Here is a 25,560-nt window from a genome sequence, read left to right on the forward strand (position 1 = left end):
TTTTAGGGAAAAATGACAATTTCCTCTGTAATGGAGAGGTTCTCCCCCCAACGGGAGCACCAATACTTCTAAGTAAAGTGGGGGAGAGGGTTCCCCCACTCGGAGCGCTTTAAAATTGTGTTTTAGTCCTGCGTGCAATTACCCGACATTGTCCGTGTGCGATTGTCTTGCGCAGTTTTGACTCATCACCATGGCATACCTAGCATATGTAACACCCAGGGCCAATCGTTATTTAACACCCCTGTCCTCTATATGAAAAATGTGATTTTTAGAAATTTATTTAAAATTTTATGTACCGTATATTAAATTTTATATACCATATATTAACTATATGGTTTACAAAAATTACAAGTTAAACATCACATACAGACACAATTGCAGAACGGCTCTCATTAACAAAAAAAAAACAGTTAACCCAAGAAAGCACTATCAAACAATTCATTTTTAAGCATTTTCTTAAAATTCATCCTAGCAGAATATCACAAAATTCCAATCAACACATTCCAAAGCTTAGCACCTTCCACAGACATCATCACTGCACCAATCCTAACATGAGAGATTGACATCATACCCTCTAAGCCAGGGGTGGGCAACTCCGGTCTCGAGGGCCGGAATCCAGACGGGTTTTCAGGATTTCCCCAATGAATATGCATGGAAATCCTGAAAACTCGACTGGATTCTGGCCCTCGAGGACCAGAGTTGCCCACCCCTGCTCTAAGCTCCATTTCATACTATTTTTTGATCTCAGACACCACCTAGGCTGATACATTTCAAAAAATCCTTGTAAATCAACCAGAGAAACATGATAAAAAATCTAATATATAGTTGAAAGAATCTTAAAGTGAATTCTTTACTGCATAGGTAACCAATGCAGTTGTTTCAGCACTGGGGTTATGTGAGTCATTCTTGGGACACTAGTAATCAATCTTGCAGCAGATTTACTCAACATCTGCAGTGCCCTCATCTTCACTTTAGCAATTCCCAGGTATAGTGCATTGCAATAATCCACCCTTCTCAGGATCAATGCTTGCACTACACTATGCAAGTTGAATGCTGGTAACATAAGTCATAGAACAAGAGTGTACCTAGGAAAAAGCATTTTACACAGTGCAATGAGCACTAGAACATCAATACACACATTGTAAAACTAAACAAACCAGATTAGTACAGATCGATCTTGTACAATCAATGTGAACAGATGTCTTCTGTGTCGCCTGATAGATCAGTATAGTTATTCTGTACAGATGGGTATATACCTCACTATGACCAGTAGGTGAAGACTGAGACAAAAACTTGTAGTATATTAGCTGAGGCTCCCTCTAGCAATCCAGTCTATCTCAGTCTCCAGCAGGTAGAGGTAGGAAAAATCTGTCTCCCTGTGTTAGGCCTGTTGGAATTTGTTTTAGGACTCCTGGTTGCCCTTTTCGTGCCGGAAGGAGCATGGACAGGTCCTGTTTGGGGATCCGTCCGACCTCGGAGGTGTCAAACCCGGCAGGTCTCATACTGGGTCCCGTCCCCCCCTTCCTCCACCTCCCCACATTTTTGTAGAGGTGCCTCAGCCGGCAGCCTGGCCCCCTGATTGGTCAGGCTTCCAGTTTGAGAGCCTTGGGATCTGTTCTGAAGAAAAAAAAATCCTGAGGCTGTGCTGCTCTAAAGGGCTCTTTCCCTTTAAATTTTCTGTATTTTACTATCTTTTTCAGTTAACTGGCACTTTTATTCCAAATAGGTCGCGTCTGGAGCAATGAGCACTTTTGCAAGGGGAAAAGTGCTCATTGTAATCCAGCCGCGAGGCAGACCGCTGCGAAGGGGAATCCTCTTCGGCATTGGGTGCCGCTGCCAGGGATCCCCTTCACAAGTGCCGCGCGGCTGGCAGCTGATCGCGGGGAAACCTGGCTTTATCCCAAGACAAGCAGGCAGCATATTCTCACTGATGGGTGACGTCACTGACGGAGCCCCAGTACGGACACTTCAAGAACTTGAAAAAGTTCTTGACGCCCGCACTGCGCATGCGCGAATGCCTTCCCGCCCGACGTAGGCGCGCGGTCCCTCAGTTTCTTAGTTTCCGCAGAGCTAAGAAGTTGCGTTTCAACGGCTGTTGAAAATTTTTTCTTTCGCTGCCTTCCCGCTCTCGCGGTTTACTGACTTTTTATCAGTATCTTCTTTTATTTCTTTCCCCCCCAAAAAAAAGATCAATTAAACTTTATTTTTTCTTTACCGTTGTCGGTTTGGCCTTATGGGGCCTTATGGATTGCCATTTTCTTTTCTCCCCTCTGCATGGCTCTTGTCCCCGGCTGGTTTTTCCTGCCCAATCTTCCTCCACGCGGTTGTTTTGTGGTGGAACTTGTCTTCACCGACATCCTTCTGTTATCTTAGCAATCTCGGGACCTCGGCATAGCCGATTTTTCTTCCCTTGCTTTTTTCCTCTTCAGCGCATTTTCATGTGTCTTCTCCAGAAGCAGGTTCCCGTCGACGACGCCAGGAATCCGGCACCAGTCGACGCCAGTGATCCGGTACCAGCAATTGGGTACCAGCAATCGGGCCCCAGACGACACCAGTGCTCCGGTACCTGGCGTACTTCCAGCACCGCTTCTCCGGTCCACACCGCCCGTGATGCTTCTTCTTTGGTAAGTTGGTTTTCTCCTTTAGACTTTTTTGTAGCAGTAAGTCTAACCCTGCCCACTTTGGTTATTGTAGCAGTGAGTCAAGTCCTATCGACCTTTTTCCAGCCCTATATCTGGCTCCGCTTCGATGTCGATGACTGTCTTGATATGGGCATGTTCATCTTGGAAGCGTGGAGCAACACCGATGGTACCAATCACGAGACAAAGGTACCGGTGTTCTTTTCTTCTATTCTAGAGCCACACCTGTGGTACCGGTCGTCGACCAAGAGTACCGGTGTTCTTTTCTTCCTGCTCTGGAACGACACCAATGGTGCCGGTCAGGGATCATGGGTACAGGTGTTCTTTCTTTCTCCTTCAGGAGCGGCACCGATGGTACCGGTCATGGGCCCTGGGTGCCAGTGCTTTTTTCTTTCTACTCTGGACCGACACCATGGAATACCGATCATGGACCAACAGTGCCGGTGTCCTTTTCTCTCTGCTTGGCAATGACACCTTTGGTTCTGGACATGGACCAATGATACCGGTGTCCTTTTTCTCTCTGCTTGCCACTGACACCGTCAGTACCAGTCATGGACCAATGGTACCGGCGTCCTTTTCTCTTTCCTGGGCACTGACATCATGGGTACTACTCATGGACAAATGGTACCAGTGTCCTTTTCTCTCTGCATGGCAATGACACTTTCGGTTCTGGATATGGACCAACGATACCGGTCATGGACCAACGGTACTGGTGTCCTTTCCCGTCTGCTCCGGTGGTGCTGTGTGCCTTGATACCAGCTTTGTTCATCTCAGGATTGTTGACCCTTGGTACCAGCGTTTTATCCATTGGTACCGATTCTCCATTTTTAACAGTGTTTCTTTCATGCCCACAATTTCGATCGACATCAGCATATTTTCACTGTTCTTGAGCATGATGTAGACATTTTCTCATTGGTGTCGACCTCCCTATTCGATGTCGACTTCTCTCTCGACGCCATGTTATTGTCGTCAGTTCTGATCGATGTCGCAATTCATATCAACCTCCAGGTCGATGTCGGATTTTCTCCTCGACATCCCCAAGTTCAACTGTGATCCAGTTGTTTGGGTTCTTTCGACACCGTCTCTTCTAGTGCTGCCCGGTTAATTCCGGGGACATTTCACTTGAGTCTTCTCTGATTTTGTTGACCCCTATCCCGTGTCACCAGTTGTCGTTGTAGTTACCGGTGTCGGTGTTGTTCTGGTATGGGACAGCTTTGCAGTCTTCAAGCTGTATTTGGCCCTCGACATCGACTCCTTGATGGGCTTGGTTTTGACTGGTTGAGAGGCTGGGGGTGTCTTTTGGAACTACGCCCCATCTCTCTCTGAAGTGGTGGGTGTTTCTACATTACATGTGCTTTTTTTCCCTTGAGTGGGGTTCACAAAGCCTTCATACTTGCATGACATATTGTTTTTTTACAGATCCATTAGGATACTTTCTGTAAAGGCATTCCTTTGGGAGTTGACTTTGTATAATCATTTCTTTCCTTTCAGAATTTCTTTTCCTTCTTTCTACTTCTCTCCTCAAAGGTGGTTTGCTTCCCTTCCTTGATCTCTATCGGGACTTTTGTGACACGCCCTATGAAGCAGTTCACATGTCTCCTTGTTTCCTTCCTGGTGGAGTTCCTTCTCACGGCTTCTATGTAGGCCTCTGTCTTTCTGGGCAAAGTGGACAGGGCTGGGGACTAGTTAGCCAACTGGGCTTCCTAGATTCCTCTCCTGCCTGCCTTGTTTTCCTTGGCATATGTTTATGTTCACATTCCATGTAGCCGCTTTTCAGTTTCAGATCTGTGTTTTACGGATCTGGTCTGCATCTGAGTGTCTGTTTTTTTTATCATTACTCCACAGGACAGGATTTGAATATGTCTGATTGGTGAGGTGTTCCTGGGGCTGTGCTGGAACATGTTTCCTCTACTTTATGGACCTGGTGACCACATCTGTGTAGCAGGTCTTACTTTCACGGCGGCTGTCTTATCAGTCTTCATGTACTCCTATGAGCCTAGGCTCTGCGTTCTATTCATGTGGAGGATTCCTTCATTTGATCTTTTCACCCTGCTCTCAGACTCTGTTTTCTGTTGAGAGTTTCCGGGGGATCTTAGGCAGTACTTCCTGTTTTTTTTACTGCTTATTCTCCTTGAAGGGTTCTCTTCGATTACTCGAGTTAGGAAAACTCTTCCCTTCTTTTCTGGTTCTTGGACCTCATGGTTCTGCTTCCTGATTTTCCGGACAGCCGCCATAGGCTCCAATTCATATGGCTTTCGAGCTGCGTTTTTCATCCTTTCTACTTACCAGTATTAGGTTTTGTCCTCCCAGATTATTCAGGGAGTATCTGATTGTGCTGGCCACATCTATTTGATTACTCGGCCTTCTTCTTTTTCCATTTTTTGAGCATTGGGTTTTTTTACCCGGTTGTTTTTTCCCTGAGAGATGGTTCAGACGTTTTTCTCGCCCATCTCATGTTCTTTACCTTTTCATTTTCCGTACCCGTAGTCATGTCTGTGTTTCTTTTGGGTACTTCTTGCCTCCACTCTGCTAAGTGTTTATTTTTTCAGATTGTTTCAATCTTACACCTGTTGTTTCTTCTGAACAACAGGCATTCTCCTGGTTCTGTTATGCCACGAGTCAGACTACATTCTTGTACTCCTCAGTGGTCTTTTCTTTTTCAGTGGTACCAGGCGAGGGTTTGTCTCTCAAAGCATGTATATCTTTGATCTCTAGTCTCTATGGGGGTTCCCTTTTTTATTTGTTACCTCCATGCATCTTATTTTCTGCCTGGGGTTCCTCTAGGCATTCTTCAGCCTCAGGGTCTTTCGACTGCCAGGCATCATATTTTTCCTCATTCTTCTAATTATTTTTAGGACCTCATGATTTTCATCATCTACTCTGTCCTCAAGTCCTCCTTCCTTGCACAGTCAATTCAGGGGTTTTACACTACATGTCATTGAGAAAAGGAGTCTACGGCTCTCTCCTGTTATCTCAGGAGGCCCTGTTTTTGTGACCTTTGAGACAATAAGCCATCTGCTCTTGCTGATATTCATGGGGAGCTGATTTTTCTAGCAGCCAATTTCAGCAGGATTCTTTACTTCTTTTATTCCAGGATTTTTCTTCGTCTGGTGACGGCTATTTTTCTCCTGGATGGGGCGAGCATATTTTTATATGCATTCCCTTCGCTTCTGCTCCTCTTGAATTACATCAAGCTCACGAGAGTTGTTACCACCATGCTGTATGGTGATCTGGTCAGCATGAGTTCTCCCTTCTTCGTCCACTCAATTTTTAGGGAGCCCTTTCTTCTTCTCATTTTCCTGCTCGGTTTACTCCGACTCGGGCATTTTTGATTTCTTCCAATCTTTATTGTTTCTTTCTTTGGGCTGCGTCCGTTTTATTTACATCTTTCTCAGCTCATTTGTTGACTTCTGCCAGGACACTGGCCACTCGCCCTTGTTGATATCAAGAGTGGTTTCGTTTTCTTTCCTGGTATCTTTTTCTCTGCCTGTTTCCACCTTCCTACCAGTGGTATTTTTTCTTTGTTTGCTTCTAGTCTTGAGTCTATAGCTCTCAGAATTCATTTTGATGCTCTTGCATTTTTTCCCTTGATCTATCAAGGAACCACAGCTTTCTGATTTCTCCTCTGGTTCCCAGGATCATGATAGAGGTTTTTCATATGTGTAACCACACCTCATTCCTTCTTCTGTCCTCTGGACATTTCCTGTGGTTCTTTCCTGCTTGTTGACGCTACCATTTGTAACACTGGCGTCAGCCCTACTTGGGTTTATTTCCTGAAACATGGTTTTTCCTTCTGCCTCCCTCTTTCAGGGGGATTGGTGAGTTTCATGCCCGGCTAGCAGCTTCCTCCTTATCAGTCTTTCATCAAGCCAAGGTGATTCTGTGTTCATGTGCACAGTATCTTCTACTGTTCTCCTTTCGCTCAGTCAGTTCTGTTGTCTATGCTGTTTCCTGCACCTTGTTTTTTCTACGAGGAGTCTGGCTTTCTATGTTTTGTCCTAATAAGCAGGATTTTGTCCTCCTTCTTACTCAGGTCGCAACCGCAGTGATTTATCCCAACTTTTTCTTTTGACTCCACTCAGTTGGGATATCTTATATTCATGAGAGAGTTTTTCTCTTGGCTGATTGCCTCCCTTTCGTTCTCCTTACTCCGACTGGCCTGGCATGGGAATATCGTGTCCCAGTCCCTGGCAGCTTTTGTTGTTTTTCTTATAGTTACATTACTGAGGAATTCTATACAGTTGCCACCTGGTCCTCAGTTCATTCCTTCACTTCTCACAATTGTCTGTTTTTTTCTCCAGACGGGATGGGCACTTCGGCCATTATGTTTTACAATTGTATTTTCTTTGGCCAACTCTCCCACCATCCCATCTCTGTTAGCTTGGAGGTCACCCATCAGTGAGAATATGCTGCCTGTTTGTCCTGAGATAAAGCACAGTTACTTACTATAACAGGTGTTATCCAGGGACAGCAGGCAGATATTCTCACAACCCACCCACCTCCCTGGGTTTGCTTCTTAGCTGGCTTATCTTAACTGAGGGACCGCGTGCCTACGTCGGGCGGGAAGGCACTCGCGCATGCGCAGTGCCGGCGTCAAGAACTTTTTCAAGTTCTTGAAGTGTCCTTGCTGGGGCTCCATTGGTGATGTCACCCATCAGTGAGAATATCTGCCTGCTGTCCCTGGATAACACTTGTTACGGTAAGTAACTGTGCTTTCCCCGCCACCCATGGTCAGGCAGAAAGGATTCCCTTTCTGAAAAGCGGCTGAGGACTCTCTTTACAGCTGATGCAGGCTTGCCTGCATTAGCGACTGGGGCGGTTTAGGCCTCTGAGCTGCTGCAAGTCTATGCAGCTTCTTTTTTTTGGCGGTTCAGCTCCATTTTTGGCAGGAAGCACCTCCAATTTTGTTTAGTCTCAGGTGACCTCATCCCTGTTTGATGCCATAGGCGGCAGGTTGTTTGCTGAGTCCCATGGGGCCGCTGATGGGTTTTTTCCCATATTTTCTTGTATGGCTTATGCCTGCGGCTGGAGGTCCTGCTTCCGCTCCAGGGGTCTCGGGGAGGGGGGGGGGGGTTCCCGCCCCATTCAGTGACAGTGCTATTCCCCTCTGCTCCTCTCGTGTCCCACTACCCGTGGGTCTTGGGGGACGCTGCTGGTTTGACAGGAGCAGTCTTTTGGTTCTCAAAACCTAGACCCTTTGGGGAGCTCTCCAGGATCCTCTGTGGGATACGGTTTTCCCGCTAACGGTGGATTTGCGCTCCATCTGCTAGCGCTGACGTGTCCATGAGGCGCATTTTTCAGTGGGACGAGCTCCGTGAGATGCCTTTGCCGGTCTCCTGTTCTGGTCCGAGGACACCATGTCGGAGCCCCCACGTGTGGTGGACCCCTTGCTTTAGGGGCTCTGCCCTGTTTCCCGCTCTTTCCCTATGCATTAGGATATTCAGGATATTATGCTCGCACAGTGGCAGGTGCTAGAGGCGCCCTTTAGCTTTGTGTGTTCAATGGCCCACCTATACCCTATCCCGGAAAGGGATCGGGACTCTGAAGTCGCTGGTGTTGGACGCAGTGGTCTCGGCCATCTTGAAGCAGCATATCGTGCCTATGGAGGGGGGTTTTGCCTTGAGGGACCCTGAGGAATGTAAGTTAGAGCCTCTCCTCAAACAGAGTTTTGATGTAACAGCTCTGATAGTCCAGGCGGTGATGTGTGGTGGGCTGGTTGCTCGGGCATGTTTTCGCTGGGCTGTGCGTGTCCTTGACAGCGAGTCTGATAATTGGGACATAGTAGAGCAGGAAGTTGCAAAAATTGAAATGGGTGCTTCTTATCTCTCAGATGTCTTGTATGATCTCTTGTGTGCTTCTACCAAGTCTATGGCTTTCGGAGTGGCAGCATGCCGTACCTTGTGGCTTTAAGCATGGTCGGCGGATGTGGCGTCCAAAGCTAAGCTAATGAAATTCCCCTTTAGGGGGTCTTTCTTGATTGGTGAGGATCTGGACAAGTTGGTTCAGACCTTCACAGATTCTAAAATGCCTCGTTTGTCTGAAGATAGAACTAGGCCGCTGGCACGGGGTGGTCCTGCTCGTGGGCACGGGCATGATTTTCCTGTCTCCGCCCTGGGCGAAGGGCTTCTTCTTTTCAGACCCCTGGGCTTTCCAGAGGCCAGTATTTACAGCGCATGCAGTCCTTTTGAGGGGCCCGCGGGGGTGCTGGTTGTGTCCCCGCCGGTTCCCCTGCAGCCTGTCCTGCCCAATGACTCCTTCCTGTTGCCTGCTTTAATTCTGGTAGGCGTCTGGCTGCATGATTTTAATCTTCACTGGGTAGAGATCACGTCCGATCATTGGGTACTGGAGGTAATTCAGGACGGTTATGCTCTGGAGTTCACCCATTCATTGCCAGATCATTTTCTCGCTTCTCCCTGTCAGGCAGCGTGAGGAAAGCACATTTTTTACCAGACCCTTCAAGGATTGTTAGATCTCAAAGTGGTAGTCCCAGTACCACCTCGTGAGTGGTGCGCAGTCAGGGACTTGATTTACTTTGTGGGGTCACATAGATAGGATTTTAGATAATGCTGGGGAGGAGACAGCTGTCCTGGTACATGTAGGTACCAATGACATAGAAAAATGTGGGAGGGAGGTTCTGGAAGTCAAATTTTAGGCTCTTATGTATAAAGCTGAAATCCAGATCCTCCAGGGTTGCATTTTCAGAAATGCTCCCAGTTGCATTTTCAGAAATGCTCCCAGTTCCACGTGCAAGACCCAAGAGGCAGGTAGAGCTCCAAAGTCTCAATGCGTGATTGAGGGATGAGTGTTTTAGATTTGTTAGGAACTGGGCAAACTTCTGGGAAAGGGGGAGCTTGTTCTGAATGGATGGACTCCACCTTAACCGTGATGGAACCAGGCTGCTGGCGCTAATGTTTAAAAAGAAGATAGAGCAGCTTTTAAATTGAGATGTGCGGGAAAGCCGACAGTCGCCCGGGAGCAGATGGTTCGGTGTGAGGTATCCTTGGAGGATACTATTGAAACAGGATATTTAGGGAGTCCTGGTAGAGAGGGTCCGATAATGGTGAAAGAAAGCCAGGAGGGTTTAAGAGGCAGACAGAGTAAGTTGCAGCCTGTAGTTGCAAGGAAAAAAAACACAATTTGAAGTGTCTGTATGCAAATGCTAGAAGCCTAAAAAATAAAATAGAAGAGTTAGAGTATATAGCACTGAATGATGAAATAGATATAATAGGCATCACGGAGACCTGGTGGAAGAAGGACAATCAATAGGACACTGTGTTACCTGGGTACAAATTATATCGCAAGGGATAGAGTGGATCAAATTGGAGGGGGGGTTGCACTATATGTTAAGGAGAGAATTGAATCAAATAAAATAAGCATTCTGCATGACATAGATATCAGTGTGGAATCCTTACGGATAGAAATTCCATGTGTGAAGGGAAGGAATTTAAGGGTTGGGTTATACTATCGTCCCCCAGGACAAAATGAGCAGACAGATAAAGAAATGTTTTCAGAGATTAGGAAAGCTGGAGAAATGGGCAACACTATAATAAAGGGTGATTTCAATTATCAAATTAAAAACAAAAATTATTCTTGACACAATAATGATCACTCCTCTCCCGCCCAGGCAATTGGTGAATCCTCTTGAGAAGGAGCTTTGTACCTCGATTTGAGGCTTTGCCTGAGTGTCTGTTAGCACCAGTGCCATTTTTCCTGAAACTGGGTGTGGAATAGCCCAAGTTTTCTGCAGTGTGTGTGAGTGTCGCAGCTGTAGTGTTATCCCCTGATGCAGCTCTGACCAGCGAAACAGGGACTCCCTGTCGGGGTATTGGTGTGTGTGAAGAAACGAGCAGAAGTGGTGTGCTTCAATGAAAATACAGATAAGTTTTTTTTCTGTTTACTTTCAACAGTGCTTGGTGTTAATACACTGTAGCGTTTGCTTTTTGAATATTGATGCTGACTGATCCTGTGGATGAAACATTATATGGACAATGTGATAGAATTGCAGAAAATATTGCTGTGGAGTTTTTTTTGAGCCCATGAAGCATTAACTGAGGCTTGTTTAGCTGAGTGCAATATACTGTGATTTTTCTTAACCCTGTATTGTCCTACACAGTGGTTAGTGGAGTGATCATTACTGTGTCAAGCATAGTTTTGGGGTTTTCTTTGATAATTGAATTATGCTCTATTGAAATATATAGTATGATTTCAATTACCCCAACATTGACTGGTTAAATGTTACATCGGGGAGTGCTAGGGAGGTAAAATTCCTAGATGTCATAAATGGCTGCTTCTTGGAGCAACTGGTCCGGGAACCGATAAGAGATTTGGTTCTTAGTGGAATGCAAGACATAGAATGCAAGACATAGGAAGTTTTAACTGTGTTGGGTCTGCTGGAAAACAGTGATCATAAAATGATCAAATTTGAGCTGATACTGGGAGTGACGTTGTAAAAGAAATCTACTGTAGGGACATTTAATTTTCAAAAGGGCGACTATGTTAGAAAATCCGATAGCCTTGACATATGATACGATTTTGTTTGGTACTGCAATGAGAGCTCGAAGTCAAATTTCATCAAATAACAATAAACTTTTATTTATATTGACTGGAGTAGCAGTACAGCAAATTACACATAATTGGAAAAATTATGACAGATTGAACTATAATTTTTGGTGGAACTCAGTTTGCCATATATATAAGATGGAGCGTACATTTGCAACACAAAAAGGATATATGGATAAGTTCAAGAAGATTTGGGGACCATTAACAGATTTTTGCAATGACTGATTTTAATTTTTTCCCATAATAAGATAATGGTTAAAGAAGGGAGGGAGGGAAGGGGTAAAGAATTTATTCTCTTTATTATACATTATAAAAAATATATCATAATGAATGAATAATAGTCTTATGAGAAATTAATGTGATAAAGGGAGGGAAAAGGGTTCATAATTAAATAATAATTGATAAAATCATTACAATATATATGTTATATAAATTCATAAGAAAAATAATATAAAATATGGTTTATATAAAATACATTATAGAGATATCAAGTGTATTAAGATAAATGTATGGAAAATTTATAACACTTGTTGATATGTGAAAAAATCAATAAAAAACTTAAAACAAAAGGGCGACTATGATAAAATGAGGAAAATGGTTATAAAGAAGCTAAAAGGATTGGTTGCAAAGGTTAGGACTGTAAACATACCGTCATGGAAGCCCAGACCAGATATATTCCACGTATCAGCAAAGGTGGAAAGAAGAAGTAACGAGCCGGTGTGGTTAAAAGGTGAAGTGAAAGAGACTATTAGAGCCAAAAAAACATCCTTTAAAGAATGGAAAAAGGAAGACAATAAGAAGAAACACAAGCACTGGCAAGTTAGATGCAAAGCATTGAGAAAGACAGCTAAGAAAAAATATGAAGAGAAACTTGCAAAAGAGGCAAAAACTCATAGCAATTTTTTTAGGTACATCAGAAGCAGAAAACCTGTGAGGGAATCTGTGGGACCATTGGATGACCAAGGAGCGAAAGGGGTGCTCAGGGAGGATAAGGCCATAGCGGAAAGACTGAATTAATTCTTTGCTTCGGTCTTTACGGAAGAAAATGTAAGAGATCTACCTAAACTGGAAAAGGTTTTCAAGGGTGATGATGTGGAGGAACTGAAAGAAATCTCAGTGAATCTAGAAGATGTACTAAGCCAAATCAACAAGTTAAAAAGTAGTAAATTGCCAGGACCAGATGGTATACATCACAGAGTACTAAAAGAACTCAAAGATGAAATTGCTGACCTGCTCTTAGTGATCTTTAACCTGTCGCTAAAATCGTCTGTAGTACCTGAAGATCAATGTTAACGCCAATTTTTAAAAAGGGCTCCAGGGGAGATCTGGGAAATTAAAGATCGGTAAGCCTCACTTCGGTGCCGGGCAAAATGGTAGAAACGATTATAGAAAATAAAATTGTGGAACACGTAGACAAACATGATTAAATGAGACAGAGTCAGTATGGGTTCAGCCAAGGGAGATCTTGCCTCACAAATTTGCTTGACTTCTTTGAAGGTGTGAATAAACATGTGGATAAAGGTGAGCCAGTTGATACAGTGTATCTAGATTTTCAGAAAGCTTTTGATAAAGAGTCATGAGATAGGTGGCAAAGTTCAGTTGATTAATGTATATATTATTGGTATGCACCAAACGGGTTTCGTTGCTCAAAGACATTCATCAAATAACACCAGACTGGCTCTTCATAGTTAAATTTAACAAAAGCCATGGAAGATCCTGCCTTCTCTGTATCTTTGGATGCAGAGAAGGCCTTAGATTGTGTGGCATGGACCTTTAAGTATCAAGCAATGGATTGGTTTGGTATTGGTTCCGGATTTATACAAATGATTCAAACCTTGTATAGTTCCTTTTCTGCCAGATTATATATATACAGTGGTACTTCGGTTTACGAGTGCACCGGTTTGTGAGTGTTTTGCAAGACGAGCAAAACATTCGCAAAATCGGTGCCTTGGAAACCGAGCGCGCCTCGATTTGCGAGTGCCCTCCGCCCGCAATCCGGCACCCTTCCCCCCACAATCCGGCACTCCACCCCCCGCCACAAACTGAAGTCCCCCAGAGCCCTCTTCTTACTTTAATGTAGCACCGGCATGTCGGCCTCCTCTTCTGTGCTGGCCTTGAGCATGTGCACATGCTCAAGGCCTGCGAGTTCTCGTTCTCTCCGATAATCTCGAAGAGAACATGAACTCACAGGCCTTGAGCATGCGCACATGCTCAAGGCCAGCACAGAAGAGGAGGCCGACATGCTGGTGCTACATTAAAGTAAGAGGGCTCTGGGGGACTTCAGGGGGGGTTGGTGGGGGGGGTGTCGGATCGCGGGGCCTTCGGGGGGAGCAATGCTGGTTCTTTTGGGGGGAGGAGCAGCGCTGCTGGCCTCGGTGGGGGGGTGGGAACGTATCAAAGCTAGTTTCCATTATTTCCTATGGGGAAACTCGCTTTGATAAACGAGCATTTTGGATTACGAGCATGCTCCTGGAACGGATTATGCTCGTAATCCAAGGTACCACTGTATATATATTAATAATGTTTTTGTCTGGAGAGGAAAGTTAGACAAGTATGTCTATTATCTCCTTTGCTTTTTGATATTGTTTTGGAACCCTTGTTATTGGCTATTCAACAGGCAAAGGAGATTCAGGGTATTCCTTATGCAGGTCGGGAATATAAGGTCTCTGCTTATGCAGATGCCATTTTGCTTTATTTGAGGAATCCTGAATCTACCATCCCGCATTTATTAGATTTGGTTGACAGATTTGGAAAATTTTCTGGATGTAAAATAAATTGGAGTAAATCGGCGATTCTTCCACTAAATGTACACTGTCCAAAAGGATTATTTGACTCATTCCCTTTTCTTTGGAAAGAAGAGGGTATAAAATATTTAGGTATTTGGATTAAAAAAACACTGAAAGATACAATGAAAGTAAATGAAAAATCCTTATTGCTAAAGATCTCAGAAATGTGTGAGCAATGGAACCCATTACATCTGTCTTGGTGGGAGAGAGTCCAAACAGGTAAAATGATGATTTTGCCTGTGGTTTGCTACCAAATGGGTATGTTGCCAGTTTATTTTCAGGAGTCCTTTTATAAGAAATTGAATAGTATTCTCGCCAAATGGCTGGGTAAAACTGCTCGAGTTGCTTTAGTATCTTTACAAAAACCAATTGCGGCGGGTGGGGTAAATTTCCCAAACTTTTACAGGTACCATCAGGCCTAGATACTGCGTCAGGGTATGTATTGGATCCTTCCTGAGCTCATGGAGCATCTTCCGGACTAGCTTTACTTGGAATGGCAACTCCTATCTCCTGTCAAAAAATGGACCTCCAGCTTCAAACTAAAACTAAACACAGAGAAAACAAAAGTCTTTTTGGCAAGCCCCAACGACAAAATAACGAAAACGTCATTAAAAATAAATGACCACGAATATCCAATCTCCAAAACCATAAAAATACTGGGTATCATGCTAGATACACACTTAACCATGGCTGACCACACAAACAGACTGTTGAAGAAATGCTATTACATGCCGTGGAAGCTAAGGACTATTAAAACATACTTTGACACAACATCCTTTAGATTACTGGTGCAGTCGCTGATCCTATCTACCCTAGATTACTACAACATCACCTACCTGGGTATCCCCAAAAAAACAATACAAAAATTAAGACTAGTGAAAAACACTGCAGTTCGCTTGATCTTCGGACTGAGAAAAACAGACCACATTAGCCCCTACTACAAAAAATTGCACTGGCTACCAGTGGAGGCGCGAATACTGTTCAAATTTGCATGTATCTGTTTCAAACAAGTCTGGGGCCTAGCACCTTCCTACCTGCAAACAAACTTCACTCTACACAACTCCACACGTACAACCAGAAACAAAAATATCTTTGCATACCCAAAGATCACAGGCTGCAAATACAAATCCTTCCTAGACAGAACCTTCATGTTCAAGCAAACAGACAACAATCCTGGCTAGGAAACCACATAAATAAAGCCAGACAGACCTACAACGCATTCCGAAAATCAATTAAAACCGCTCTATTTGATAAATTCCTTGCCTAAGCAGAAGACCTTCTCATGTATTCTTTCCCCATGTAACCCCAGTGTATTATGTAACTTCTTTCTTCTCTCATGGATTTTTTCCCCATGTAACTCCAATTTATTATGTAACATCTTTTCTTCATGCATTCTATAATTCGCTGATTGTCCAGCCTTCTTTCAGTGTGAACCACCTAGAAGTCATTTGACTATGGTGGTATAGAAAAATAAAGTTGTTATTATTATTATTATTAAGCATCAAGTTACCTAGGCTTTATAAGGACAATTGAATTTTAGTTTCCACATGGCAAACATTAAAATTTATTAATAACCTAACACCTATTCCGATTCATCAATCCATGTGTCAGTCCTTATGGTTGAACTCCAAGATTCAAATCGGCGAGCTTAAGATCATCTGGAAGCTTTGGATGATGTGTTATCAGTGGAAAATCAGGAGCGGGAAACGACACGGTGACACTAGGAAGTTCTTCTTCACCGAAAGGGTGGTTGATCGCTGGAATAGTCTTCCACTTCAGGTTATTGAGGCCAGCAGCGTGAATATTTCAGGTGGGGAATCTGCATTATCCATACAGAGTGCTACTTTTTGGCCTGGCTTCATCTCCCAGAGTGTGCACCAAGTTCCTGGTGGTGGTAGCAGCAGCAGCAGCAGCTCTAATGAACCATGGTCTTCAGGTGTTCCCCTACCCAGATGACTGGCTCATCAATGATTCAGCATCTCATGGGGTTATTGTAGCGACCCAACAAACTACGTGATTCCTGCAAAGCTTGGGATTCTAAATCAATTTTCCCATATCCCAACTTCAGCCCTCAGAATCTACAATTCATCGGAGCTATCCAACTAAGAGCATTCCTTCCACAACAACGTCTGGAGGCTCTTCTTCAACTCTGTCTTGCAGTGTCTTCCCGCTCTTAAATCTCAGCGAGACACATGATGGTACTACTAGGTCACATGGCCTCCACAGTACATGTGACTCCTTTTGCCAGACTTCACCTCAGTGGACCCTGGCATCTCAGTGAATGAGGCTTGCGACCCACTCTCTCGACACATTACAGTCTCTCCGCTGGTGGATGCTCTCTTCCAGTCTCTCCAGAGCTTGCTGTTTCAAACGCCCCCTCATCAGGAGGTCCTCATTACAGATTTCTTGACCTTCTCTTGGGGGGCTCATCTCGATAGTCTCCGTACTCAAGGCCATTGGACCAGTACAGATCGGCAGTGTCACATCAATCTGTTGGAACACAGAGCGATCTTCAGTGCTCTCAAAGCTTTTCAATATCTTCTTCACGGCCAGGTAGTCCTCATTCAGACGGACAACCAAGTCGTCATGTGCTATGTCAACAAATGGGGGGACGGGATCTCCCTTCCTTTGTCAAGTAGCTCTGAAGGTTTGAGACTGGGCAATCCTCCACAACACCTTCCTCAAAGCTGTCTGCATTCAAGGGGCGAAAAACTGTTTGGCAGACAAATTGAGTTGTCTTCTGCAACCTCACGAATGGACACTCAATTCCTCTCCTCTTCATCACATTTTTTCGGAGTGGGGAACACCTCAGATAGATCTCTTTGCATCTCCGCACAACCACAAACTGCCTCAGTTCTGCTCCAGGATATATTCTCGTATCCTCGAGGCAGTTGCTTTCCTATTGGAATGGACAAATCTTTTTCTGTATGCATTCCCTCTCATTCTCAAGACTCGTGTCAAGTTGAAAACCAATCATGCCACCATGATTCTGATAGCTCCTCGGTGGCCGAGACTACTTCTACTTCAACTCAGCAGCAGGGAGCCATACCTTCTACCGGTTTTCTGTCTCTGCATACACAGATTCAAGGATCTCTACTTCATCCTAACCAGCAGTCTCTACAGCTGACAGCTTGGTACTTCTCAACATAACTCCTCTTCAGTTTTTTCAAACTGTAAGAGACATTTTAGAGGCTTCTAGAAAGCCTGCCACTTGACGATGCTACCACCAAAAATGGACTAGATTTTCTACGTGGTGCATCCCTCATGATGAGCTTCAAGATTCCTCCTTATCTTCTGTTCTAGATTATCTTTTGCACTTATCCACCTCTGGTCTCAAGTCTACATCGATCCAAGTCCATCTCAGTGCAATTGCTGCTTTCCATCAGTCTATTGAAGGTAAACCCCTCTCTGCTCATCCGGTGGTTTCCAGATTTATGATAGGACTTTTCAATGTCAAACCTCCTCTCAAACAGCCTCCAGTGGTTTGGGATTTCAATGTTGTTCTTGCTCAGTTGATGAAGCCTCCATTTGAACCAATGTCTACTGCTCATCTTAAGTATCTTACTTGGAACGTGGTGTTTCTCATTGCCCTAACATCTGCTCGAAGAGTCAGTGAGCTGCAAGCTTTAGTTGCTGATCCACCTTTCACAATTTTCCATCATGACAAGGTGGTCCTCCGTACTCATCCTAAATTCTTACCTAAAGTGGTTTCAGAATTTCATCTCAACCATTCTATTGTACTTCCAGTGTTTTTTCCAAGACCTCATTCTCATCCTGGAGAATCAGCTCTTCATACTCTGGACTGTAAGCGTGCTTTGGCCTTCTACTTGGAAAGCACCAAACCACACAAAACTGCTCCTCAACTTTTTGTCTCCTTCAATCCAAACAAGTTGGGAAATCCCATCTCTAAGCGTACCATCTCCAACTGGATAGCTGCTTGTATCTCTTTCTGCTATGCCCAGGCTGAACTACAACTACAAATACAGAGTCGAGTCAGAGCCATAGCAGCTTCAGTAGCTTTCCTCAGATCTACACCTATTGAGGAAACTTGCAAAGCTGCTACCTGGTCCTCGGTTCATACTTTCACCTCTTTCTATTGTCTGGATGTTTTCTCCAGACGGGATGGCCATTTTGGCCAGAGAGTATTACAAAATGTATTCTCCTAAGTTGCCAACACTCCCACCATCCCATTCTGGTTAGCTTGGAGGTCACCCATATGTTGAGAATAGGCTGCCTGCTTGTCCTGGGATAAAGCACAGTTACTTACTGTAACAGTTGTTATCCAGGGACAGCAGGCAGCTATTCTCACAACCCATCCACCTCCCCTGGTTGGCTTCTCTGCTAGCTATCTGAACTGAGGAGACTTGCCCTGTGCTGGGCGGAAAGGCACTCGCGCATGCACAGTGCGGCTGACTCCAAAACTTCTACGTTTCTGCAAGCGGGTCTGCTTGCGAGGCGGTCTGCATCCGGGCTTCATGGATGACGTCACCCATATGTTGAGAATAGCTGTCTGCTGTCCCTGGATAAAAACTGTTACGGTAAGTAACTGTGCTTTTTGGCTACTGAGCCACATAACTGGTTCTTTCAGTGCCTTGTTCCTGCCAACTATGCAAAGTCCTGCTCCCGCTGTTCTACTCTGCAGAAGAGGTCACTAAAAGCCAGGCAGCTTCAATACGAAAAGCTTTTTGGTCCATTGGGAACATCCAGGATGTCTGCTGACTCCAGTGCTGATGTCCACAGACCAACTTCAGTATCAGTACCAGCTAAAAAGGCTAAGAAGCACTCTTCCCCATTTAAACATGCATTGGCATCTTCTCAGGCGTCTACACCACTGACGTATTCCAAGTATCGATGCACTGAGGCAAGATCACCGTCCCTCCAAGTGGTGTCTCTTCTAATACATGTCTCTTCATCGAGGTCACCAATGCCTCAACACCCAAGGCACCGATGTATTCCATGGTACCAGTGCAATCCCTACAAGATCAAATTAAAGAACTGGTACAGATTTCGAGAACAACTTGGGTGGGGGGTTGGGTTGGCTTCATGGGGATTTCAGGGTTGGTCCACTTTATCAGGGTATATCTATTAGTACTTAATGTTTTCCTAATCCCTTGCTGAGTAGGGGTCCAGGACTATCTCATTGTTTTGACACCCGCTTTTCAATTATGGGCTCTTTTGTAATTTATTGTTTGTTTCTCAGCAGGAAACTCATTGCTACTGTCTTGAACCATGCAGACTGTGGGGGGGGGGAGGCAGAGTTGGTAGGAGTTTTCCTGTATAAATGATCATATTATTCACTATCTTTGTTCTTGTTAATTGTTTTGTGCGGTCATCAATAAAAATTGTTTCAACTTAAAGAGCTGGTACAGAGAGAATTAGCAGCGATACTCCAATTGCATCAAATGTAAGCACCAGCCCAGTTCGAGCAACACTCCCAACTGTCATCAAGTGCTCGATTTCAATGTCGCATCGACGCCGATCATTGTCTAGGAGAGCTGCATCATCGAGGGACCGTAGCTCTTCCCTGTCCAGACATTCCTCAAGTCAACGCTGACATACATCGAGACCATCTCGGAGTAATTCTCAACAGTGTGGTTGACACACTCCTACACCTCATCATCAACATTCTCCACATTGTTCAACTCGGTGTTCTACATCTCCAAGACAAAAACATTGAGGAATATGACTCTAATCTGACTTATATTTCCTTCTCTGATTATCCAGAACTGTCTCCTGAAAGTTTTATCTTTTACAAAATTCATCAGGCAGGTGGGTCAGGCTCTTCCCATAAATATGGAATCTGAACCTGAGCCTTGAGCAGAACTCCCTTTTTGATTGACTCACATTGGCTTCCCATCAATTACCGTATAACTTATAAAATTTTACTTTTAGTATTTAAAATACTATCTACCAATGAATCTCAATTTATAGATCGGTTGCTAATCCCATATAATACGACACGTTCTCTCTGATCCACAACTCAGGGGTTGCTAATGGTTCCTTCTTTGAAAATTATTGGAACCAGACGTCACGATATATATTCAGTGATGGCCCCTCAAACCTGGAATGCCCTGCCTTTATATATAAGAGAAGCTAAAGATCTCAGCAGATTCAAAAATAATTTAAAAACTTTTCTTTTTAGAGATGCATTTCATCTTTAAATAATCCATTTTTAATAATCTTAATCCCGCTCCTCATGTCTTTTCCTAATATGGCTTTTTCCTTTTTAATTATGAAAAATATTAATTTTGTAACTGTCTCCCTTTCTTTCTTTTTTTCCCCTTTGTATCTGAGTCTGTCTGTTTTTAACCCCTTTTAATGCTGTACATTGAACTCTAGATCTATTTTATATTTTACTATTACTCGCTTAGTATGTAATAAGCGATTCATCAAATTTAAATAAAACTTGAAACTTGAACTGTTTGATGCATTGGATTATAAGTTTCAAGTTTTATTTTGTTTTGATGAATTGTTTATTTAGTTTTACTAAGCGAGGTACAAAACTGATAAAAATATAAACATATATTTAGACATACAATTTAAAAATTTAGAATAATGGGTTAGACAAATAGACTTATAGACTGACTAATACACAAGGTAAGAGGGAACAGAACTACAATTCAGAGTGGCTGAAAAATTGCATTAAGCTCCTGTTCCTCAACCTCATGAAGGAGGCTATGTTTAAAAATTGGGAAGCATCTCTTTAGTCACAGTGGTTCCAAGTAAACAGAACACCTTATACAGGATTCAGTCTTGTCCAGGATTCAATAAGCCTCAATTGCAGCACCAGTCTCTTCTAGTGGAGTATGCTAGTACTATTCTTGGCAGAGTGGGCAGAACCCTATATAAAGTTGGTCATAGGTCTTCCAAGGTACCATGTTAACAAATAAATTACTACTACTATTTATTATTTCTATAGCACTGAAAGGCGTACGCAGCGCTGTACATTTTAACATACAATAGACAATCTCTGCTCAGAAGAGCTTACACTCTAATTTAGAAAGGATATTTCAGGGTTGGAGTGGGTATAGGTATCTGACAGCAGCAGAGTTGGGGAGATTATAGTGGGTATAGATACTGTGTTAACCCGAAAATAAGTCCAAATATGATTTTTGGGGTAGGTCTTAATATAAGCCCTACCCCCAAAATAAACCCTAGCTGAAGCACTTATTTTTGGGGTAGGGGAAAGCAAAATTAAAGTCCACTGCTGGTACTGGGATCTTCTTAAATGCCACAGCAGACCCTTCCATCTCTCCCCACGCCGACCGCAATCTAAACGGGCTGCTTCAAGCCTTCTCACGTCAGGCCGTTCCACTGTCGCATTGCTGATGGGGAGGGAGAGTTGGAGGGGTCAGTGTGGGGTTTGACTGCGTGGAAGGGGGAATAGAAAGATGCTGTGATTTTGTGATTGGGCAGTTTCCCCGAAAATAATACCTAGTGCATTTTTGGGGCCCAAAAATAATATAAGACAGTGTCTTATTGTCGGGGAAACACGGTATCTGACAGCAGTGAGGGGGAGTTGAGAGTTGAAAGCAGTTTCAAAAAAGTGGGCCTTTAGCTTGGATTTGAACACTGCCAGGGACGGAGCACAACGTATTGATTCAGGCAACCTGTTCCAGGCATACAGCACTGTAAGAAAGAAGGGACAGAGTCTGGAGTTGGCAGTGGAAGAGAAAAGTACAGGTAAGAGGGGCTTGCCCAATGAGCGGAGATCACAGGGGGGGCATAGAGGGAGATGAGTGAGGAGAGATATCAGGGGGCTTCAGAGCGAATGCACTTGTAGGTCAGCAAGAGGAGTTTAAACTGTATTCGGAAATGGTCGGGGAGCCAATGAAGTGACTTGAGAAAAGGAGTAATGTGAGAATAGCGGCTCTCACGGAATATGAGTCACGCAGCAGCATTTTGAACGGATTGAAGAGGTGAGAGACAGGTGCGTGGGAGGCCTGAGAGAAGTACGTTGCAGTAGTCTAAGCATGAGATGATGAAAGTGTGGACAAGGGTTTTGGTCGTGTGTTCATAGAGAAGAGGACTGATTTGGGTAATGTTATAGAAGAGGAATGACAGGATTTGGTGGTCTGTTGGATCTGAGCAGAGAAGGAGAGAGAGGAGTCAAAGATCACCCCAAGGTTGCAAGCTGACGAGACAGGGAGGAGGATAGTTATCCACAGAGATAGAGAATGGAGAGAGGAGTGAGGTGGGTTTGGGGGAAAAGATAAGGAGTTCAGTTTTAGTCATATTTAGTTTGAGGTGGCGGCGAGACATCCAAGCAGCAATGTCAGACAGGCAGGCTGAAATTCGGACCTGAACTCCCGCAGAGATATCCGGCGTGGAGAGGTAGATCTGGAAGTCATCAGCATAGAGGTGATATTGAAAACCAAGAGAGGAGATCAGCAAACCAAGAGAGAGGGTATATAGGGAAAATAGGAGAGGGCCCAGGACAGAGCCTTGGGGTATGCCAATAGACAGCGGGATGGTGGCGGAGGAGGATCCACTTTAACATATGCTGAAGGTACGACGAGAGAGATAGGAAGAAAACCAAGAGAGAGCAGAACCCCGGAATCCCAGTGAGGACATTGTGTTGAGAAGGAGGTGGTGATCAACAGTGTCAAAGGCAGCAGATCGAGAAGAATGAGGATAGAGTAGATTCTACTGGATTTGGCCAGGAACAGGTCGTTAGAGACTTTAGCAAGGGCAGATGGTGAAAGCCCGATTAAAGCAGGTCAAGAATATTGTGAGAAGAAAGGAAGTCCAGGCAAAGGTGGTGAACAGCACATTCGAGTAGTTTGGATAGGAAGGGGAGGCAGGAGATAAGCAGTAGTTGGAGGGGGAAGTAGGGTCTAGCGAGGGCTTTTTAAGGAGGGGCGTAACTATAGTATGTTTGAAGACATCAGGAATCATAGTAGTGGACAGTGAAAGGTTGAGGATGTGACATGGGAAGAATCACAGTGGGAGCGATGGATCCGAGTAGGCAGGTAGGAATAGGATCAGAGGAACAGGTGGTGGGTTTGGAGAAGGAGCGAAGGTGAGCAGTTTCCTCTTCCGTAATATCAGGAAAGGAAGAAAGGGTTGTCGAAGGGAGGTCAACAGAGCGGACAGTCAGAAGGCGCAGCGGGGGAGGCAACATTGTTCAGAATTCAAGGTGGATCTTGTGAATCATGTCACAGAAGAACTCTGCCAAGCTAGATGAGGAGGGAGGGGCCTAAGGGGCCCTGATTGGCCTAGGCACCTAAGGCCCCTCCCATAGGATGGGTCTTAGGCACAGGCCAATCAGAGCCTTAGGCCCCTCCCCAGCATACTGGGAAGGGAAAAGCCTTTATGAAGACGGACCTCTCAGCGTAAGGGAATGAGCATCCCTCCTGCCCAATTGGCATTGAAGGTATGGGGTTAATGTCGGGGTTGGGGTGCTGGGTGTTAATGTTGGGGTGGGGTGCTGGGTGTTTGGAAAGTGCCACAGTTTGGAGTGTGGTGTTGAAATTTGATGAGGCCCAGTGGCAGGATGGAGTTGGCATCCCTCCTGCCGATTGTGCTGAGGAAAGGTACAGGGGAGGGTATGGGTTGTCGGGGGATGTTGGGGGGATGGGTATAGGGCAAGGATCTCTGTGTAGGGCAGGGGTCTCAAAGTCCCTCCTTGAGGGCCGCAATCCAGTCGGGTTTTCAGGATTTCCCCAATGAATGTGCATGAGATCTATGTGCATGCACTGCTTTCAATGCATATTCATTGGGGAAATCCTGAAAACCCGACTGGATTGCGGCCCTCAAGGAGGGACTTTGAGATCCCTTGTGTAGGGGGATCGGTGAGGGAGAGAGAGAGAAATCTGATTTCCCTGCCGGTTTAGCTAATCCTGACAGGGGAATCCCAATCAGCCGAGCCAGCAGTCTCCCTGAAACCGGCTCAGCTGATTGGAATTTCCTTTCAATTAGCTGATGTTGGAAGCCTGTGGGGGGTTTTTCTTCTTTTTGGTTGGTGGAAGGGGGTTCATCTTGCCAGTTTGGTCACCTTTGGGGCACTTAGACCTCAATGGCATTAATATGGAACTCATTTTCTCAGAGCTCAGAAATAAGTGAAAGTCTTATGTGTATCCTAATTTTTCCTCCTTTTTAGTAACAATAGAGTTTGTTTACTGTTTGTGTATTCAGGATTTGCTATACTGCCTTTAATAAAGGTACTGCAAAGCAGTTTACAAATTAATAATGAGTTATGAAAGGAGTGCTATAATTTTATAAATTCTGCTCACAGATCTTATTGAAAATGCCAACTAGAATACAGAATTTTGAGAACCTAGCTGCAATTGTTATTCATCTGTTTATCCTAGAATAGGATAGTAAGCCAGTTGTTCCAAGATTTGAATTTGAAATTCAAGATTTATACAGATGATACAAGTCAGTGCAATGTAGCTGAAGAATGAAAGGACTTAAGTTATATAGTTTTTGCTTTGTTTTGACTTGCTATTTTTCTAATTTGTTCTGTAGCCTGATTCAGAAGTGGCCAGTGCTGGCATGAAACTGGAGTCCTACTTTGAAGAACTGCTTTTAAATCTTTATCCAGAACGAAAATTTCCTCAAACTGGACTTTACAGGAATGATAGAGAGGACTCTCAACTGAGTGAAGATTCAGATGACGACTTTGTAGTACCTAGAAAAAAGCGTTTCAAAGGGGATGACAGACTAGTGTTCAAATAAGAAGCTCCATCAGATGCACCACTACAATATTATCTGCTTTATATTAAAAAGACAAAAAGCCTGTCATAGAAAAGGGAATTTCAAACCATTCGCTTCTAGGCCTACAGATGTGTGCCACTAGTTATATTAAGCTTTTGTGTCAGTAAAGTCAGGAAGAATGGTGATGTGGTAGCATCTTCCATAATTTTTCAGGAAAACAAAACTGCAACTGCTAACCTCTTGCAGAAAGTGCTTGATTTCTGACCTGAGAAAGAAGAAAGAGCAGAATTTCTACAGGCTTCCATTTCAAGATGTAGCTACTATGAAACTGATATGAATTTTACTGTGAGACTTAAGTGACAACTCAAAATTACATGGATGGCTCCCCACCTCACCCCCCATTTAGCCTCCATAACTTTCCACTTCTGTGATGCTGTATTATTTTAATCTCCACCCCTTGAAAACATGAATTATGTTTAAAGCTTTCTGTGGACTCTTAACAGAAGTTTAAATGGATAATATTGAAAATACAAGAGAAGATGTGTTTTTTGTACTTACCTGATTGTGATCAGCATACTTCTACATCCATGGCATATTTTCTTCCTGTATAAGAGTTGCCATTGTTTATATGATTATTCAAAGTTAAATAGCTATGGTATCTACCATTTTTTAGACACTACAACTGGCTGTGGTTCTGACTTTCATCCTGAAGTATTGTTGGCAATTTGCTTAATGAGAAATAACAATAAGACATGAAAATACAAAATATCCAATTTTACTGAACCAAAATGATTCTTAGCATACAGGATATGGATAATACTAGTTCGATTGCACCATGAATTGTGATAATGCCAGCACAATTTTCTTATACCCCCCTTTTTAAAAAAATGTTTCTTCATAAATTGTCTTGCTTTAAA

The 25,560-nt window shown here is 43.9% G+C and overlaps 1 protein-coding gene across 2 annotated transcripts in view; it reads left to right on the plus strand.

Annotated features, from left to right (window-relative positions):
- Window positions 1–25,560, plus strand: part of TRIM24 (tripartite motif containing 24) — a 230,085-nt gene extending 204,525 nt beyond the window's left edge. The window contains exons 19-20 of one of the 2 annotated variants that reach the window (XM_033951827.1): window positions 2,454–2,624; window positions 24,455–25,560. In XM_033951827.1, the coding sequence (XP_033807718.1) occupies window positions 2,454–2,624; window positions 24,455–24,664 (381 nt within the window). In that variant the 3' untranslated portion in view covers window positions 24,665–25,560. The remainder of the gene's footprint in view (window positions 1–2,453; window positions 2,625–24,454) is intronic. The other variant, XM_033951828.1, reaches the window with a different exon arrangement.

Source organism: Geotrypetes seraphini, chromosome 7, assembly GCF_902459505.1.
Source record: "Geotrypetes seraphini chromosome 7, aGeoSer1.1, whole genome shotgun sequence".
Taxonomy (NCBI): Eukaryota; Metazoa; Chordata; class Amphibia; order Gymnophiona; family Dermophiidae; genus Geotrypetes; species Geotrypetes seraphini.